The sequence below is a fragment of the Schistocerca serialis genome, chromosome 2 (genome assembly GCF_023864345.2).
Source record: "Schistocerca serialis cubense isolate TAMUIC-IGC-003099 chromosome 2, iqSchSeri2.2, whole genome shotgun sequence".
Taxonomy (NCBI): domain Eukaryota; kingdom Metazoa; phylum Arthropoda; class Insecta; order Orthoptera; family Acrididae; genus Schistocerca; species Schistocerca serialis.
The window spans coordinates 856,600,735-856,622,523 of record NC_064639.1 but is presented as its reverse complement, the minus strand read 5'-3'; the positions used below and the strand labels follow the sequence as shown (position 1 = coordinate 856,622,523).

General features: G+C 43.1%; 1 protein-coding gene across 1 annotated transcript in view; it reads right to left on the bottom strand.

Annotated features, from left to right (window-relative positions):
• Positions 1-243: 243 nt before the first annotated feature.
• The window catches only part of LOC126458157 (probable chitinase 10), a 393,594-nt gene continuing 372,048 nt past the window's right edge, over positions 244-21,789 (bottom strand). Inside the window, exons 13-16 of the mRNA XM_050095020.1 lie at positions 18,669-18,816; positions 15,050-15,358; positions 8,282-8,483; positions 244-2,795 (exon numbers count right to left, since the gene is read on the bottom strand). Of these exons, the coding sequence (XP_049950977.1) occupies positions 2,575-2,795; positions 8,282-8,483; positions 15,050-15,358; positions 18,669-18,816 (880 nt within the window). The 3' untranslated portion in view covers positions 244-2,574. The remainder of the gene's footprint in view (positions 2,796-8,281; positions 8,484-15,049; positions 15,359-18,668; positions 18,817-21,789) is intronic.

The following is a 21,789-nucleotide window of genomic DNA, read 5'->3' as shown; positions in this document are numbered from 1 at the left end:
TGAACTCTATGTCGAGAAATCGGGAGCAAAAACGTTGTTGGTAACTCAGAATTTGAAAATGAACATGTAGACAAATAATTATCAAACATCGGCACAATGATATATTATCATGCGTAATCCCTGGAAGTTTTCTTCCTCATTTAAATTAATTTGAGTTAATGAAGTTCGCCTTCAAGGGGTGTTACCTATTACCAAGTATGGATATGTGTAACAGAAGGGTAGTATAACGTAAGACAAAACAAGTAATTTTAAATACATTTTATTATATATTTACACGAGTATTTAAAAGTATATCTCAATTATGTAACAGTCAAGAAGCATTTCCTAAAAAGTCACAGTGAGCGGCTTTTCGGAAATACTAAGACTTGTTCATTCACACTGGATCTTCAATCTGATAAAGGCAGTCAATTTGCAAAAATCCACAATTATGCACGTTTGTACATGCGGCCATCTCGTTAAGGCTTTGTACTGTTCTTCCAAAGAATCACATCCATTTCACTGCACCTTGCGTTGTGTCACTTGAAACATCGTGGTGTGAAACTTTATACCAGTGAGTATTTTTTCATTCAAACCTGTAGTTACTTTGCACATTTCTTTGAAGGTCACCCTAATCTGTTGTCTTTATTAAAGCAAAAAGAGAAGATACTTTTTATTAAATTTCGCTGAAAGAGGAAAGACATTCTGTCGTAATATGTTTCGGATATTAACTAACATGCGTACTGTGATGTATGAACACATTACACCGCTAGCAGGTTACGTTACGGTATACGTTTCAGTTTAATTCGAAGGTAGATAGAACGTAATTTATGTGTAAAAAGTTCTCTTAGGAAAAAAACTAATTTTATACAGGAAATATATTTTTATCTTACATACGCAGTAGATGGCAGATAATAATCATGGACAGAAATTTAGCTAACATTCTACAGACCTAACACATTTACCCTTAGAAAGTATAACAATTAAAGAAAACTAGTTTAACATTTAAGCTAAGCTGTAACAGAAGTTACAAGTTATAAATAAACCTCGAATGTAAAAACTGACACTAAACGTGAAATAATTTAAAAGTTTTAAATTATGTAGTTGCAGCTATTCGCAACTATTTATTGTCTGTCAGTGAATGTCGACATATTTACAGCGTTTTGTACGGGTTTCTCCAAGATAAGGGTAGACCTTCATAGATGTCTTTGATTTGCGCTGAATTTCCCGATAATTAGTTCCGAATACAAGGGCGCGATGAAGGGAAATTAACGTACCGGAGAAGTCAGCGTATCGTGATCGTGAAACAGCAATAGTGCTGCATAAATAAAACAATTAAGTAGAAACTTGTATTCCCGAAAGAAAGAGTTTTATTCTTGAATACAGTTGAAGACGAAGTATTTGTACAGAAGATGAAAATGGACAGCAATGCATAAAGTTATTAGTTGAGCACAATTTTTTGTTTTTGTTATTAGTTTCCACTTCGAGCATACTCGCAGGCGACAGCTTCAAGGGAGAAGATTTTAAATAAGAATTGAGGGCAAGAAATGTTGAAATTTCGGTCTTTCTATACAGACAGTAAAAGGAATTTTGTTAGGTGCGCGAGTTACTTTCCGAGTCTGATTGGCAAGTGGGGAGGTTAGTATTAAAAGGAATAACGCGATGTACTGATATACATAAAATGTTCGGTAGTCCTCGGAGCAAATGGTGGAAGTTGCTAGGACTTTTGGTGAGGAGGCGGCACGCCGCAGTCTTTCATTAGCGGAAAAGAACGGTAAATCATCAAAAAAATTTGAAACTGGGATCGCTGCAACAATTTCAAAATTTTATGTATTGCGCGCAGCTACGTGTATGCCGACTGCTGTACTGAAGAGTAGACAAAAATTGGGTTATTAATATTCGCCGTAAATAAATATAACTTTCCGTTTTCAGCTGTGTGTGCTTCGCTTTAGCAGTCCGACTGTGTTACCGCCAAATTTCCGGACATGACTACTGTGCCGGTATAAGCGGGATGGACAGAGGTTCTCAGACAGCACCATTATACTGAAATTTTCCACTCGAGGATTACCAAGGCAAAGATCTTTACTCTGGGTAAGCTACGTCACAAAATATTGCAAAACTGTTTCTTTTTACGAATTTTCAAACAGTTTTATCATAGATCCATGTACCACTCGAGTAGGGAATGCGGGAAGATACGACGTCTTTGTAGGCTACAACAAGGGTGTTCAGTACACAAGATGAAGAAACGACCCTCCCAGGTGCACAATTTTCGGGCGATCATTACGGAACTATTGATCACAGGTGTACCACTTATTGCCAAAACATTTATTCGAAGCTTAGAGTTGTTGGCCGGCGCTGATGGTGTTTGTGCAGTCGGATTTGTCGATTACGCTGCGGAGTGAGCTAGTGTAGCGGACCCTGATAGGGCGGATGGACACGTGGTCAGAAGTCGGCTTCACGTGTGAGCGGGAACTGTCGGCGTGTCGCGAGTCGTGAGTCGTGGGTGCGGGGCGGCGCGTCCCACCGGCGGCTGCAGCTGCGGCGGCCGACGCCGCCCCCGGCGTCGCCCGGCGTCGGCGGCTATGGCGACGGCGACGCCTACCTCCTGCGCGCGGCGGGCGGCGCCTGGGTGTGGTGCATGCAGCCCTCGACGTTCTCGGGCCAGTCGCACACGTTCTCGTTGGGGTTGAAGACCAGGTTGCTGGGGCAGGGCATGTGGTGCTTGCGCTCGCCCTCGCACATGTAGTACATCGTGCAGTCTGCCTTGTCAGGGTGATAGGAGATGTGGCCATCCTCCTCCTCGCAGGACACGGACGTCGCTGGAAACATCGCGGGACAAGATCAGCTCACTCTGCTGGTGCTTGCGTTGGTGGAAGGGATGGTATACAGAGAGCAAAACTTTCATTACTTGTACACAAACAAGAATGCAGTTCCAAAAGTTTCAGGACTTGAAAGGGAGATAGTACTCGAGGAGGAAGTGAGACAGGCATGTGGCCAATCTTCCGTGTTATTCAGTCTTTTCCCTGGGGAAACAGTGAAGGATAGCAAGGGAAAATTAAAGTACAAGGAGCAGACATAATATCGGTGAGGTTTGCCAATGATACTGCAGTTACGTCATAGATGGCAGAGGACTTGGAAGAACCTCCACATGCAATGGAGAGTGTGTCTGAGATTATAATCAAATATAAAATCATAAAAATTTTTAAAATCTTTCTAACTCTTTTTCAAATTCTCAAGAATTTTCTATCTATTGCGTCAATTGCATTTAACTTTTTTTTTTTTTAGGAAAGGATGATTAGTTTCGGTGGCTTAAGTACCATCTTCAGCTCGCCCGTCTATGACAGCAATTGGGACCAAGAGCCTTTACAGCATCATTAGCATTGAAAATTCTATGGAATGATTGTCATTACAGTCAGTGACTACAAACAGAGATTTGCCAGGTAAGCTGCACTTGAAGTCAAAATTCTTGAAAATTAAAAAAAAACATTCTTTGTAGAAAGTCTTTGAAAATTTTATAATTTTATATTTCATTATCTGCTTCGATCGCTTTCTCCTTTTATGGCAATATCAGATATATTCAGACTTTTTGAGTTAGCTGATTCTTCTGTGGCTTCCTGGTGGAACAACATAACAACAAACGAAAGGCCTAATGCCATGTAAGTTCTATAGGATTGATTTAGTCTGTTAACCGGCTTTCAGCTTACGAGGCCACCATCAGTCGCTATTGACATCGAAGAAGATACAGTATTTGCAAGCAACATTGGCAAAAGTATTACTCATGAGACAAATACACAGTAAATGTCATTTTGACAGTGCAGTGGTAATGCAAGTAAAAAAGTAAAAGTCGAACAATAAATAAATATAAAGCGAGCAGACCAGCAGAAACATTAACATTAAACGCAAAAAACAGTGTCTATAAAATAATTTACACTAAATTAACAATCCAAATAAAATAAATTAGTATTTGACTAGTCTAATAAAGAATAAAATAAAAAGATATTACATATGGAAAGTGATACAGAAACAGTAAAAGATAGAACTAAGAGCTGTAACAACAGAATGTGTGGAGTATATAGGCATTCACAATAAAATAAAAATAAATAAACACACGAAAATGGAGGAATAGACAGGAACAGACGGTGTGTGAAGTAATGGAAAACTGTGAGGTCTGAGTGAAGTTTCGAAAGGGGGAGGTGTTAAGTTGTATTTGGTTATTTAATATTAAATCAGAACTGAGGACCAGAGGTCCGTCGATTCCCAGGGCTTGCGACAGGTTGAGTTTTTGGCCTTTCTTTGCTAATTGAAGGATTTGAAACTGTAGCTCGTAGATGCGGCCCTCGCTCAGCAAATGTGGAGCCGTAATCCTTCAACCTCCAGCTGCGTTCACGTTCCGCCAGGCTAGCTGTTATATCTCTGCCTCACTGACCGATAAAAACTTTTATCACAATCAGGACAAGTAATTTTGTGTACCACACTGTCGGCTAGAATCAACAAGTTGTGCTCCGAAACTCTTGTAGCTGCACCAGCATTGCACTCTTTCATCATATCTGCCACGGATCGCCCCCTATCACGCTTTACCGAGACGGGTACTCACCGACCTCCACGTTCTGTGATGATGTGTGGACATACAGCACCTTGTTACCTTCTTCGACCACTTTCGATACATGATGAAGACAGAAGCACGCGAACAGTCAGCTGGTGCCGGACCATGACGACCAGGCTTTTGTCAGTCGATTTCTCCATTTGTGGCCAGTGGGTCGCTAGAATGATTCATTGTTCGCTTCTTCTCTATATACTTTTCTTACCGCGTCATGTGTCTACAGCGCCATTAGATGGCATTCAGTATCGCGGTGGACTGTGATCACATTGGTTTCGCTCATAAGTGTATTTAATTTGTGTTGCAGTTTTGTTCACACTCGCAGTTATGCGCCAGCAATAGTTTGTAAAGTTTGGAACCATGCAAGGTGTCTGCCGCTTTTCTGCCACCTCTTGTAAGCAGATCCCATCACAGCCAGGGCTTTCTATCGTTCATTCTTTCTGTGTGAGGCGCTTTCTACCGTTACAACCACTGCACTCACTATGGTCTGTTTTCCACTGAATTCCATAGCCACGCCTGCTATACGTAAAATACTGTAAAATACATCACCTGTTCAATTACAACAAACCCTGTGTGGGTGTCTGAGTACCATCGCGCCCCATCGATGACTAAGCCATTATAGGGATGAACAAGCTCGGACTGGGGAGGGGTAAGAAAGGAATTCAGCCGTGCCCGTATCAAAGCAACCATCATGGAATTAGTCTTAAATGATTTACGAAAATCACTTCAGGCCATAAAACTGCATTGCCGAAAATGTGTGCGGTGTTACAATCGCTTCGCCGCCCCTCTCTGGTGAATATAAGTTATGAAGGTTGCGGAATTACCTTACTGAGTACCTGAAGCTTTGTGTGAGGAACTGAGACCAACGGAAATGCCGAGGGGGACTCTTGCTGTGCGAGTGACGTAAGCTCCTCACATAGTAGTACCAGGACTGGGCTCAAGAGCAACAAGAACGAGGGAATACTAATGGATTCTAACCCAAGAATTACAGAAGACATAGATATAGGTCTCGTCGTCAGTGGAACGTTGAATACTAATTTTCATTTCCTTTTTTGGGTAACGCCTACCTGGTCGGCGCTTTAATGCCCAACAGAACAGGGATAAGAGGACGCACCATTGCTGGTCGAGTTGATTAAGAAGTATCAAAAAATATTTGGGATACTTACAATGTATTTATTTCTAAAGTTTCCTAAGAACTGCAAGTTGCATAGCAGAAGATCTTCGACGAATCATTCATGTTAACACTTTTTGTCACGATTCACAATAACAACAGTGTTCAGAGATGTACGAATGTGTTGTAATTGGGAGGGTATACAGAAGTTTCTTGCTGTACACTAGATAAAAAGTGGTAGTAAGGTTCGTTGAAACAGATGAGATGGGTGTTGGAAGACGTGTTAGACTATGGTGTTGTTTGACATTAACGCTTTTCATTGATTATGCTTCGAAACTGACAGACAAGCAAAAGAATTTGCATTGGGCATAATAATATGATGAGGAATGATGTACACAATTAGGTATACAGATGGCCAAGTAGAAACCACAGTATATGATAGAGACAACGGTTAAAAAGTGTGAAAAGAGATTGTAGTGACAATAGATGTACGAAAGACCAACGATGAGAATCAGCAACATATGACGGTTCTGTCAAAATACAATCGACAGGAAACCCGTTGGAACAAGTAAAATATTTTAGGTGAATTGGAAATTTCGTTGCAGCAAATGAAAACTCAGTGGAATAAATATGAGGAATATGTGTAAATAACAGTGATTTTGAAAATGTGGCAGCTTTGTTGAAAATTAAAACTTACGATCGATTTAAGAAAGGTTCGAAAAGTGTTTTGCCTATTTCAGTATGTATGTATGTATGTCTTAAACCAGGGACCTAGAAATAACGGAGAGGCTTCGTCCCGCCGTAGCCCTCAGTGGTTCACAACCCCACAACAGGCCACAGCAGTCCAACCACCCCACCGTCGCCCACACCGAATCAAAAGTTATTGCGCTGTTCGACCCCCAGTGCACCCCCCTGGGAACGTCTCACACGAGACGAGTGTAACCTATAATGTTTGTGTGGTAGAATAATTATGGTGTGCGCATATGTGGAAGCGGTGTTTGTGCAGCAGTCGCCAACACAGTGTAACTTAGGGGAAATAAGGGGAACCAGCCCGCATTCGCCGAGGTAGATGGAAAACCGCCTTAAAAACCACCCACAGGCTGGCCGGCACACCGGACCTCGACACTAATCCGTCGGGCGGATTCGTGCCGGCGACCGGCACGCCTTCCCGTTCGGGAAGCAGCGCGTTAGACCGCGCGGCTAGCCGGGCGGGCCTGTTTCAGTATTATATGGCAGTGAATCGTGGACAGTCAAAAGAAACTGTGTAGTGAAACTTCCTGGCAGACTAAAACTGTGTGCCGGACCGAGACTCGAACTCGGGATCTTTGCCTTTCGCGGGCAAGTGCTCTACCAACTGAACTACCCAAGCACGACTCACGCCCCATCCTCACAGCTTTACTTCTGCCAGAACCTCGCCTCCTACCATCCAAACTTTACAGAAGCTCTCCTGCGAACCTTGCAGAACTAGTACTGATGGAAGAAAGGATATTGCGGAGACATGGCTCAGCCACAGCCTGTGGGATGTTTGCAGAATGAGATTTTCACTCCGCAGCGGAGTGTGCGCTGATATGAAACTTCCTGGCAGACTAAAACTGTGTGCCGGACCGACACTCGAACTCGGGACCTTTGCCTTTCGCGGGCAAGTGCTCTACCAGCTGAGCTACCCAAGCACGACTCACGCCCCATCCTCACAGCTTTACTTCTGCCAGTACCTCGCCTCCTACCTTCCAAACTTTACAGAAGCTCTCCTGCGAACCTTGCAGAAATAGTATTCCTGAAAGAAAGGTTCGCAGGAGAACTACTGTAAAGTTTGGAAGGTAGGAGGCAAGGTACTGGCAGAAGTAAAGATGTGAGGTAGGGGCGTGAGTCGTACTTGGTTAGCTCAGTTGGTAGAGCACTTGCCCGCGAAAGGCAAAGGTCCCGAGTTCGAGTCTCGGTCCGGCACACAGTTTTAATCTACCAGGAAGTTTCATATCAGCGCACACTCCGCTGCAGAGTGAAAATCTCATTCTGAACTGTATAGTGTTGAAATTTGTGGAGAAAAATTCTGAAAGTGAAGGGACCTAACGAAATGAAAAATGAAGTCGTTCTAAGATTAACAGAAGGAATTCAACTTGTGCAAATCGTAAGAGTTACGAAAACGTCTTGAGGGGGATATTTATCACGAAGATATTGGGTGCAGCAGAGGGTCATCGAATGAAAGATTGCAAAGAAGGACGGTAGAGGACTTGAAACAATGGATGACATTAAATATTGACGAAGTTAGGTGCATAAAGGAAGAGATACGAAGATATTGACTGCAAAAAGCATTCATCGAGTGAAAGAGTGCAAGCAAGGAAGGAAGAGGACTTGAAACATTGGATGACATTACACATAGGCGAAGTTAGGACCATAAAGGAAGAGACATAGAACTGTGGGAAGTGGAGAGCGTCCAGGTGACACCTGTTGTAAGACAGGTATTTTGCAGAACAAGAAGATAACTTTTTCTTATATTCGATACTGCTAGTCTACAGAACCCTCCGCAGTACCCTTGCACTATAGACAATGAATTTCGAGCGGGAGTGGCCAGCGCTGGAAAGCAGGTGCAGAGTACTCACGGTCCTTGGTGGTGTAGGCGCCCAGCGGCCCGCGGCTCTCGTAGGGTCCGTCGTACTCGAGCTGGACGCGGTAGTCGCGCAGCTCCTGGCGCATCGACGTCAGCAGCGGGTACTTGCCGGCGCCGCACTGGCCGCGGAAGTCGTCCATGTCCACCGACCACACCATGATGCCGCCGAAGCCCAGCTCCTTCAGCCAGCCCATCTGGACAGCACACAAACAACACACACGGTCACCGACCGAACGCCAACGCCGGCCATTTCAATATGGCGCGAACGTAAGCATTAGGCTACGTTACAGTTCATTCTGTTAGCATAATTTATCGGGTATCATACCCGTTGGCTTCACAAAATCACGCCCACATTATCGCTTTTCGATCTAGCCTACACAACGGGATATGCTGTCAGGACTGAAACGACCGGTTTCAGGCGAACGCCACTTTTATCGTACACACTGCAGCAACTCATTTCACATTTTCCTACCCAGTCAAGCCCAGTTTAAAACTGCCAACTTCCTCAATATTACAAATGTAGTAATAAAATGCTAATTAAACTGCAGAATAATGCTTAGAAAATAGCTCAAGACATTGTAGCTGACTGATGACTTACAAGTAATCAGGATGATAACAAAAAAAACTTCTCCATAATAGTTCAGACAGCAAGCTGGAAATTTCACTAAATGTTAAAAGTCGTACCACATTCGGTACATTGTCACCTGAAATAAACGACAGATTAGCTGGTAAAGTAACCAGCCTCGAATAGGCTAAGTAACTTGCACTGAATGTAAGATTCATTTTGTTGAAACGGCTGAAAAATAATTTGTTGTACATATAATTGTAAATAGCGAGCATCAGTAAATTAATTCTTAACATTCCCTCTAACCAAAGGCTATCCGCAATCTTAAACTGTGTAGAAAAAGCAAATATGAAGTGAGCAGTGATTCTGGTGTACCTAAGCGAGGTTCATAACCAGTACCTACTCATCTTGTACATAACTCTCTACTCCCAAATCTCACAGTTAGTGCTGCAGCCAGTAATGGTTTTTTAGGCCATTTCTAGCTACGCTTTATAGAAAATACTGTTTTTCTCTTTAAGCGGAAACGTGTTCGGGCATATTACTATAGTTGGCAAAGAAAATTCATTTTTATACCTTTTTAGAGATCCTTCATTCTCCAAATGATTTTCTATCAAAAATACAGGTAGTTAGTTAAATACATATTTCATGATTTATGTCACTGGTTGCCTGTCACATTGATATCCTTCTGGTTACGGTGTTTGTCCTTCGATCAGTAAGTGAATACGTCGAAACGTAATACAGCAGTTCTCAGCAATTGTGCACAAGGCGTTTCAGACGACATTTTGCGTGCTGATAATAACTTGTATATAAAGCAAAAAATTTATATCTGAAAAAAATTAACAAATATTTATGAGTGTATTCGCTTAAATGATTTTACTCAAGATATTCCACCAACGCGTGATTAACAAAAGTGTAATAATTTTAACTCACGTAGTGGGAAGAACTGTAATGATCATCACGTAACTTGACATTATTCACAGTTTGATTTTATCTTCTCCATCATGTCTACGGAGATGGTTATACCCGAAATTGTATACATATGGGGACAAAACCTTTTTTCTGTGTCACTGATACCGGTTTTACGTGTCGAGGTCATACCATCACTATTACACAACACTACTTACATGGTAGCAGTTTTGCCACTCTCATTAGATGTGTGTTTATGTGGTTCGGTGAGAAAATTCCAGAAGGTATTTGTTCTATTCCTGATCAGTACTGTTACTTATATACCTTTCAGCTCTGCGAATACTGTATGAAAGAATACTGACGTTAATTTTCGTTTTTAATGTTGTGCTTTCGAGAGAGAGGGATGGGGGAACATAACTCCTGTCTATTTCATGTAAGACATTGTGACCTAGTCGACAATGCCTGAAGTGAGATAACAGCTTTTTCGGTTTGCGGAAAAGAGTCTCGCGGGAGTGATCGTGCTGTACTGCTGTGTGCACACAGGAGCCGTGTGTAAATCAAGTTACTGCGGAAGCATAACAGCGAAGGAACTCGAAGTATGGAAGGCAGACTGTATTTACGCCTTGATTTTTATGTGACACGAGCGACCATGCCAACATCTCTTATCACTGAAAGCAGCATAAATTCACAAGACGGAATAGTCTACGGGCAGCCATAATATTTCTAATTCAAAAAAAAAAAAGGGATTACTAAGCAGAGCAGTACCTTGTTTGGAAGTTAATGTTAGGTAAGCTCTTATCACGTTCTCATCTCATAGTTTTATGATCTTAACTGACGATAAATGCAGTGTACTTAGACGTCATCTGCTCTTTTGAAGTACCCGTACCAGATAATTGCAGAAATGCAGGTTCGTTTCCGGGATAGAATATACGCACGGTACATTTTATTTACTAAATACAGGAAAAGACCTGATTGTTCAAAAATGTTCAAATGCGTGTGAAATCTTATGGGACTTAACTGCTAAGGTCATCAGTCCATAAGCTTACACACTACTTAAGCTAAATTATCCTAAGGACAAACACACACACCCATTCCCGAGGGAGGAGTCGAACCTCCGCCAGGACCAGCCGCACAGTCCATGACTGCAGCGCCTCAGACCGCTCGGCTAATCCCGCGCGACGACCTGGTCGTAATCAGGGCCTTTCCGTCTTTTGTTAAAAACAATTATTCACTGTGTCCTTTTTTACATTTGTAAAGAACGTCTCTCCCTTGTTTTAGTAGTTAGTAGACTGTAATACATGTTGACCTATCATTGACTTCTAGAGCCCATTATTGTAGAAAGAACGTAACCATAGTAGAGATGGACGGGTATCCTAAGCGTTTTGGCCCAAAGTTAAAGCGCTAGCAGTATATATTGAACTCAGTACTTTGAGAAACGAAACTGATGGTTTCAGATGAATTTGTAGATTTTTACTGAAATAACAACTCATACAGAGCAACAACTGAAGCTTATAGCAACTCCTGAAAGTAATGACCTTCAGTCTCATTTAGAACATAATTCAAAGAGAGAACTGAAATTTGGATTCAAAATCATTTGGCCCCACTCGTTGCACAGACATTTGTGACGGAAATATAGTTGCTGCTCCATCAGGATTCACCACAAGGCGTTCTTCGATTTGTGCTTTTCACGGACATGTTGTTTACTGATGAATCCTCTCTCACACAATCCAGCTTAATCTCCTTAAATGCTACTGCAAGGACTATTATTTACTGATAAGCCTGGTCATCATTCTGTGAACCAAACGAGGCCGTTTCTAGTACGTTTCTGTCTGTGGCGATACCTCCTTCCAGTTATTATGATGCATCTGGTGAAACTTTTCGTTGGGCTTTCCGGGCGCTATAATGGACGTCCCAGGAGCAATGATCAATATTCAGGGATATGACAGAAGCGGTCATTCGAAGTCAAAAAGTCAAGTAAATATGGATTCCAAAATGCATGCCTTAAGAGCTATGTGCACTTGCACAGTATATGTGTTTTACAATAGCAAAGATGAACAGCTGGTCATAGCTCTTGAGGTATGCACTTATAATCCATGTCTACAGGAGATTCTTTTTTGTTTTGGTCCATGATATCTTCTACCAACATATGGAAACAAAGAGTCTGCAGTAGAAGAGATTTGTTTCACAGTATCGAAGATGAAGAAGTGCCCGTAGCTCTTAAAGTATGCATTTTAAATACCATGTTTACTTGACTGTTTGGCTTTGAATGGTGGTTCCCGTCATATCCCTGAATACTGATCATTTCTCGTGGGACAGCTTGCATGTTACTGCACCATGCATCAAGTGCGCGTCTGCAAGTTCTTTGACAAACAACCCGCCTCCGTAGCCTCCTTGTAATGCTCTCAGACTCGGAGGCAGCTGGTTATGAACATGAAGGTGGAAGAAAAGTTGACACCAGCAGTTAGCCAAAAATCCGAAGAGAGAAGGTGACGTAAGGTTCCTTAATATCATACACTGTGCTAATGCCCTAGTTAAAATCCCATACCTGTTCGCTGTGTCTCATGAAGTGAGGGTATGTGACACTTGTTAATAGTGAGCCGTGTGTTGGTTGGGGCGGTTAAGACCGGTTGTCAACATTGTTGCTATTCGAGGGGAGTAGGCTGTTTGCCGGCACCAGGTTTTACTCTTTCCCTTCCCCCGACTTCGTACAACGCAAAGATGATACCACTCTACACCACACACACAAACACACACACACGTTACGATCACTTATACTTGGCAGACACGCTTAAGACACAACACCCATACAGAGAGTGGAAAGGGGTGATGATATACCGAAGAAGAAATTCCTGCCCGATTAACGAACTGTTTAGGAAATAAAGGAGACGATTCACTTAAAGTCAGAACCGCTTTGTCGTCGACAGACACAAAAGTTACAGGGCTTTACTTTGCTAGTTTTCGGAATGGATTTCCTTTCTCAAGCTGTAGGAGAAACATGCACACAAACACACACGCACACACTCACATGCACATGCCTGTCTCCCTACATTGTGCTCATTCGACTGCCCGCCTGGAAAGTTATGAGTTGTTCCAGTCAACGATGTCTTATGACTTTCTTCTTTCCCTTCGATAAGCAGCCGTCGACTGCAGCCTGTGGTTGTGGACATCGTAGACAACAGTAGTGCCATGAATGACGTTGTTGCAGGAAATGGTTATGACACGTACAGAGTTTCCAGAACTCGAACACATTTCTTACTTCTCATCTAGTGACGCCAGAAATATTGATTACCAACCATTTTGTTGTGTATCCATTTCTCTTTTAATATGTATTGTTAAACTGAGATCCTGGATATTTAAGCAGTTTTAACATCCATCCACACAACTGTTAAACAACACCATCACCTCACAGTGGTTAGCTCTTTCCCTGTTTTTAATTAGCTGTCAACCCACCACATGTACGGGGACTGAAAACCTCAGAAGTTAGTGCTCAGAGCCACCACATGTACCAAGGCATGACGTTTTCCTGTTCATTATTCTGTTGTTCAGCACGTTACTGGATGATTGTATCAGTTATTTTTTACCGCTAAGAACAGCACAAACATGCTTGTAGACGGGCACACGGCCATTGTGATTTTTGCTATCCATTTTAATAAATTTATGAGCAACACCTGCCTCAGTCCACATTGCAATGACTTGCGACGAAAGAATTTATTCTCGCTAACCGTTCATATTCTGAAAGGGCTCTCATAAGCATGCCGTTGGGTTCCTAGATACCAGTATGAACATCATCAAACCATTGCTTTCTCATACGCTAGTTGACCAAATGTATCTGTACACCTATTACCGGATACATCTCGTGGTCGTGCGGTAGCGTTCTCGCTTCCCACGCCCGGGTTCGATTCCCGGCGGAGTCAGGGATTTTCTCTGCCTCGTGATGGCTGGGTGTTGTGTGATGCCCTTAAGTTAGTTAGGTTTAAGTAGTTCTAAGTTCTAGGTGACTGATGACCATAGATGTTAAGTCCCATAGTGCTCAGAGCCATTTGAACCATTTGAACCGGATATTAATACGGGATGTTTCCACACCTCGCCGTTATGGCGGCTTGAACTGTGCTTGAAATACTTTCAATGAAGTGTCTGTCTGTGGTGGAACGGCAATCCATTCTTCCTCAAGAAACGAAACCGGGAGGTTGGATGCTAAATCTGAGGTGAAGGCGGCGTTAGAACTCATTGCAAAGGTGAGCCACTGGATTAAGATTAGGCAGGCCAGCCTGTTTCAGGAATATTATTTTCCACAACCCATTGCCTCACATATGATGCTTTTTGGCAGTGAGCATTGTCATATTAATACAAACAATCATTGTCTCCGAACTGTTCCTCTGCAATAACCAGTACAGAATGGTGTAAAATATGTTAATATCCTTTCGAATTTAGCGCTTTCTTAAGCACGATAAGGGGACCATAACACTCGCACATCCTAACATCACCTCCCTCACTCTTCACTGTGGGAACTACACATAAAGCCAGGTAACAATGTCCAGATTTTCACCAAACCCAATCCCAAACCTTTCCATCGGACTGCCAGAGGATATAATATGTTTGGTCACTATAAATCACTCGTTTTCAATCATCCAGTGTCCAGTTGCGTCGCTTTCTGCACCACAACAAGCGTCACGTAGCACTGACTACAGAAACGTGTGGCTTATAAGGAGCTGCTCGATCACTGTCTCCCATTCTTCTTAACTCCCTATGCACAGTCATTGTGCTAGCTGTGGTGCTTTTGGCACTTGGAACTCACGAGTGATTCCTTCCTCTGATTTCATGCAATTTTTACAGCCACCCTCCGTAATGCTCGATGGTCCCTGTCTGTCAGTGCACGAGGTCTGGCGTGGTCTTAGTTTACCCGATTAGTCCATGTTTGAAGTGACTGAGCTCTCGCGGCCGATCGTTTCTGGTGTTACTACGTCGCTACTGACGACACAAGAACACAGTCCTCCCCACCTTCTTTTCTACTGGTGCGTTCGCATCGCTTCATATCTACTGGTCAAATCCATATTACATAGGCGTGTCCGGATACTTTTGATCAGATTTTGTACAAAATATTGATTTGAATTTACCCCATATTTTTGGGACACCCAATACACATGTTAATATTTGGGCTTGTCGATACGGGGTGTTAACTGTGTGGTATGCTTTATCGATTATTCATGATTGTCCTCCAGTGATTGGAGTTGTCGCCAACAGTAAACAGATGGTGACACTTAAGCCAGAAGATTGAGCGCCGGCCCTCACCTTGGTCTTGAGACTGCGCTCGTCGTCGAAGCCGACCCACTGGTCGCCGCGGTAGGCGAACGGCACCTGCTGCTCGTTGTCCCAGACGAGCGTGGTGTTGTCGTGGTGCAGGAAGTCGCACACCTCGTAGTAGGCCATGAAGCCCGCCTCGGCCGTGTAGCGGCCGGCCGCGCCGCCGCCCGACGCCGGCGCGCCGATGTCGAACTTGGAGGTGTCGACCAGCGTGAAGCTGCGACCGTACGTCGGCATGCCGATAAGCAGCTTCTCCTTGGGCGCGCCCTGCTTCACCCACTCTCGCGCGCTGAAGTCCTGCAAAGCCACACCAACAACACCTGTTACACAACATGGGTCTCACTCACGTATCAAAGAGGAACACCAAATTTATAACAAATCAAAGTGATCTGCCCAAATGGAGGCTAGAGGAACTAATACAAATCATAGACACTGTAGCTTTTCGTCCTTTTTAGCACACAGGATAACTTTGGAATCACTCGTTGATCTACGATGAAAAAGTGCTCCTTGGTGAGGACAATGCCAAAGTAGGAAGATGCTTTTTTGGAACCCTATATCCCCCCCCCCCCCCCACCCACTCCCTGGCAACGGTCTTGCCGCAGTGGATACACCAGTTGCCGTCAGCTCACTGAAGTTAAGCGCTGTCGGGCGTGGCCGGCCTTTGGATGGGTGACCCTCCGGACAGCTATGCGCTGTTGCCATTTTTCGGGGCGCACTCAGCCTCGTGATGCCAACTGAGGAGCTACTCGACCGAATAGTAGCGGCTCCGTTCAAAGAAAACCATCATAACGACCGGGAGTGCGGTGTGCTGACCACACGCCGCTCCTATCCGCATCCTCATCTGAGGATGACACGGCGGTCGAATGGTTCCGATGGGCCACTTGTTGTTGCCTGAAGAGGGAGTGCCTTTTGTACCACCCCCCCCCCGCCCCCCCCCTCCCCCGCCAATAGACTATACTCTTCCAGCAACAATGGAATGAACTAGCCAAAAAACTCAAGAATTATGCGTTTTATAACAAAAGCATTTATAAGCCAATCTGGAAGTCATCTGACCAAAACATTCTGAATCATATTCACCACATATTACTGGATGTTAGACTCAAAAGTGTTAGAGGAGATGAATAGCATCAGACCACTACCTTGTGTTGACAACTATCTCTGAAAGGATAGAATACTGTGACTGCAGGTGAAAAGTAGCATACCGAAAAATAAACCCAGATGTACTTAGATAGGACCACGCTAAGGACAGATATGCTATTGAAATTCGAAACAGGTTTGCTGCCCTGGAAGAAAATGGTGTAGACTAACTATGGCCCAAGCGCACGATTGCAGCCAGACACGCCGAAGATAAGGTGCTGAAACTACGTAGAGAAGGAGGAGGAGCAGGGGATGGTTTAAAGATAGGTGTAGAGATGTACTAGACAAGAGAAAAGTGGCCGAAATGTTATGCCTGACAAATGAAGAAGATGAAGACCCAAATCCAAATTTCTTTCAATATCATGTGCATTAGTATCTATAAGAAAATCCTTCAATCAAATTAGAAAATGTGAATATAACTGAATGTACAGGTCTACAAGTACCTCTATAAAGATTTGTTATGTAATTTTTACAATTTGCTGCCCTTATTTTTATTAAAACATGAGCACCTCGCAACGGTCGAGGATAATATTTTAAAACTGTAAATGAAACGTAAATAAACTTTTTACTATTACGTGGATCATGATTTCATTCTGTTGCTGTATGTAGACGGAAAAAAATACAGTTGTTACGTTAGAAATGTCGGTTACTTTATTGTGATCAAGTCAGAAAGGTCAACGTACATTGCACATCATTACTGTAATGTGTATTTAAACCGGGGACCTAGAAACGACGGAGAGGCTTTGTCCCGCCGTAGCCCTCACGCACATCATTATGTGTTGTTATCACCCGGAAATGTCCACCATTCTGGGAAAAAAAGTTAGGAGCAGTTCTTGGCAGTCAGGATTATTACTGGGAACTGCTACAAAAACGACGAAACATCTGATGATTAAGATCATTGTGACGACAGTGCCACGTACTTCGTGTTACAACTAGAAAAGCGAAGGACGCATAGTCACAGATCATTTCGCAATTTATTCATCATCCTGAAACTGATTTCAGTCCTGTCCACTTTGTACGAAGCAAGGTGACACAATTGTTAAGACCCTAAATTCGCACTGCGGAGGAAAGAGTTTAAAGTCATCTTCCAGTCATCCAGATTTAGGTTTTATTTGATGTCTCGCAGTCTCTTAACATGAATATCGGATGGTTAACTAGAAATGAGGCTCCTATCTTCTTTCTACATCATGTACCGTCTCTAATTACATAGTTGTCCACGGGGTCACAAGCTCTTAAAGCTCTAATTTTCTTCCTGTACCCGGAAGTACCACGAAAATATCAACACAAATTCAGTCAAATGATGTTAGCATTTTAATGTACACTGTCATTGCGCTAGTGTAATGAATGTTACGTGTTACACACAGTGGAGGTTAGGAAGAAATGGAACTTAGGGTTGAATGTCTTTATGCTGGAAAGCTAGCTCTGACTGGACATACATAGAGACGTGGGTCAGAAAAGGGTCTGGGCATTCTTAAGAACCCATCTCGGAATTCTGCTGAAGTGATTCTGGGAGACCAAGGCAAACTAAATCTGAATCGCTGGACAATGATCTTAACCCTGATATTTCAGAATGCAAGTCCAGTGCATTAATATATGTGGGCAACGTTCGAAACGCACAATGAAAATAATTAAATAGTCAGTGGGTAATGCATACGAATTTTTATAATCTTTCTCAAACAAAAACGAATCATTACTCATACAGTATGTATTGTTTTGTAAATTATTCATAGTCCAAGTCCATGAGCAACTTGAAGCGTAGGATATTTTCGCTGATGTCATTTATATGAAAGGACTGAAATGATGAATCCTACGTCAGTTCACCTATTTACAGTGATTTTAGAATTGTAAATGTACATTCACTGGGTGATCCATCTCTACGTCAGTCTAAGTATTTAATAGCGATTACTTTTATTAAAGAGAGAAAAAAATTCTATGTGCAGTGTTGACCCACCCTGCTATAGTTAACACAACTTCAAATTCATACAGTATTAAAAAATAAAACATAAGAATTTAGGGGATATTCATCAAATACGTTAATAGTAATATTTAAACGTAGAGGAAGATACTTCGTAACACCGAACAAATCAATACTGAATACATACGACTAAACTACGTGAGATGAGTGCCCTTAAATATATAGTATTAGTTTCCATCCCTGTACCGCAAGAGCTTAGTGATTTTTATAAAATTTATCACTGTGAATGAAAATCGTTCTTAATCTGGTCAAAATATTTGATAGAAGAACGTTCTGATGTTACTCTGACACGAATGAACATATTGTTTGATCATCTACATCTCAAAATCAACTAACTTTATGAATTTATAATACTTCAAAGGTAATAATCATTTGTTTGGATGAGAAAAATCTGTACAAGGTTAAAATATTATCAGGTTATCCGCGTAGAGGCTAAGAAATTGGTGGCGCACTGCTGGTAGACTTCAGAGAAGTTGACCGGCAGGAGGTACTCACGACGGTGAGCTTCTTCTGGTAGCTGGTGGCGCTCTCCAGCGGGTACAGCGGGCTGTTGTGGCCCACCTGGCGTTCCCACTGCCCGTGGAAGTCGTACGTCATCACGTTGATGAAGTCCAGGTACTTGGAGATCTCGGGCACATCGTACCTGGAAGGGAAATGGTCGCTCGCATTAACACATTTCACCGGGACTTGGAACTACGTACATGAACATTCATCGTGTTGAGGAACTATTTCCAAGAAGAATGAAATACGTTGTTCATCCAGGACTTACACTAGGCCAAAACTAACTTGAAAATTCCATCAATCCAGCCCCCTCCTCAAATTATTAAGGAAGTTCACAATATGTCTCAACTATTAAAAGTACAAACCAATTGAGGAGGCAGGCTAAATCCCGTAGCATTAGTTAAAACATAAAAGACCCTCTCTTCAATCCATCGTCACTAACGCTAATTTTGCACAGAAGTCAGCTTCACCCCATATACACTGGTATCCAAAATTAAAGCAACAAACTGCTATTTCACCGTCTTGTGTCTAATTCACAGTATAATCATAAAAAATGTCAATAGATGTCCGTACAATCGTGTTCTGCACTGAAGATGGCATTCCGGTTAACGGGCAATTACGTCATCGATGACGTCAGGACATCTATCAAACGGGGCAGTGTCTGCCGCATAATTCCACATCCACAATCGTTGTGTACACAGTCACAAACGGTGCAGTCTCGCACAGAGAAGACGCCTACCAGACTCTGCCGTAGAGGGCCGTAAGAAGAGAGGAAGCAGAACGGTCGCAAACTGATGTGGTCCGATGGCTTAATGTGAATCGTTCTGTTGTTTCTTGAATGTGACGACAATTTATAGAGACCGAAAAAGTATCCCGAAAACTAGGACAGGGCCGACCACGTGTGATACCAAAAAGAGAGGACCGTTATTTGGCCGTAAGGGCAAGACGGTACCGTCTTAGTACTGCACGGCAACTGACATCTGACCTCGCAGCATCCACTGGGCCTGTTGAATTGAGATAAATGATGTGTAGATGGCTTCGGCAGAGTAGCCTATATCGTATTAAACCTTCTGTATGTGTACCTCCGATGCATCGTCACAGAAGGGAACGTCTAGAGTTGAGTTGTCAACATGCCACCTGCACGGTCTAACAGTGGACTAATGTTCATTTCGCAGACGAATCCTGATTTGGTCTGGAGAGTGATTCTCGACGCATTCGCATCTGAAGCGAACGCGGAACACGGTTTTGGAAGCCAAACATTGTGAAAAGAGACCGATCCTTAATGGCTTGGGCAGGGAACACCTCTTCATGAAATTGTGCGGGTGAATTGGCAAGGTTTGACTGCTGTCAAGTATCGAGACGAGATCTTGGGACCTCATGCGCGGTTGTTGCGAGGTGGTGTGCGTCCTCACTTCGTATTGATGGACGATAATGCTCGACGTCATAGAGCACGGATGGATGATGTTTCCTTGGAAACGGAAGATACTGCACGCATGGCGTGACCTGGTCGCTCTCTCGATTTGAATCCCATAGAGGACGTCTGGGATGCTTTAGGGAGACAGGATGCATCACGTCAGCGTCCACCAGCCACTCTAGATGACTTGTGAGTAGCTCTGCAGGAAGAATGGGAGTTATTGCCTCAATATGAGACTGATGCCAGCACTCACAGCATGCCCCGTCGTTGCCAGAGATCGTAACACCCCATGCTGAGCACGATGAAAATTGTAGGGATGTATGTGAAAATCCGTTAAGTTGGAAAAAACGAAAAACATTTTTGTCTACCTTTTGCTTATTGTAATTGTTTACTTTCTGTGTTCTTTACGTTGTTTATACAGTACTGTCACCTGTTTACACTGTTTTGTAGCAAAATAAACGCAACCTTACAAAATTTCCCTTTGTTGCTTTAATTTTGGACACCAGTGTAGTTACTTTTCCACTAAACGTTGGGGGAGATGAACTGTCATCCAGGCTTTGGCATCAAATTGCTCTCCACTATCCGTTTCTGTAGCAGATCATACAGTTCGCAAATTACTTCCGATATCAAGCACATCTTTCTCTGTCCCCTATCTTCTGCCATCTCAATAATCAATACTGCGCAATCTCAATAATATATACTGCGCAACAAAAATAGACTCACTTCTACGAAACCCCGCAATTCCGACCTCCCCCCCCCCCACCCCACCCCATTGCGACGCATAACTTTGAAATTTGACTCAAAGGTGCGCACGACCTTCCTCTGGAATGGTGCAGAAGCGTGGCGCTCTCCGACGTCACCCACGGCTTGGAGACGCTTCAGACAGCAAGGTATCGATGACACACGCAAAAAACAAAACAAAAAAATGCCATAGCTTACAAGTTCATATGAGGTGCGATGAAGGTTGATGATGTCACATTACCACCAAATTTCATTACAATTCTGCCGAACGTCACTGTGGACGTGTCGCACAATAGAAAGGACGTCACAGTCCCCTTACTCACACTTCACCCCTTCCTCTGACGTATCTGCGATGGAAGACAGAACTACGACATCCAGTTTCCTATCGTTGGCCGAGGAAAACACTTCAGACACACCGCCGCTCAGAAACGGAAGGAAAAGGCCTCAGTGGATGCCATGAAGAGCGTGAATGATGTCACCCCTTTCCCTTTCGTATGGACTCCCACCAGATTTCGTGGTCCAAAATGACAGTTCGCAGTGCGATGAGGAGCAGAAAGACGTTTTTGGTAACCCTTGGCACTGCTTACTCCCTCGGTCGTTTGAACCATTCTGCGAAGACACTGTGGGGCTCCATCCCCACTGAAAGCAATCTCACCACTTTGGATTGCAGCACGACCGCAGTTTTTGCTTTTATGTACAGGTTAGAGTGACTAGGAACTGTTCAAAACAGTTTAACGGATTCTGAACGTGTTCAAAAGCATCAAAGGATACTTACGCTTTTTCGGCCCTCTTCGCTCTTCTGTGGTTCGATAAGAGCGGAGTTCAACATTAACGTGTGCCTGAATAAAATGTCAAAGGATTCCTCTTATTAGATTAGATTAGATTAGATTAGATTAGATTAATTCTAGTTCCATGGATCATGAATACGATATTTCGTAATGATGTGGAACAAGTCGAATT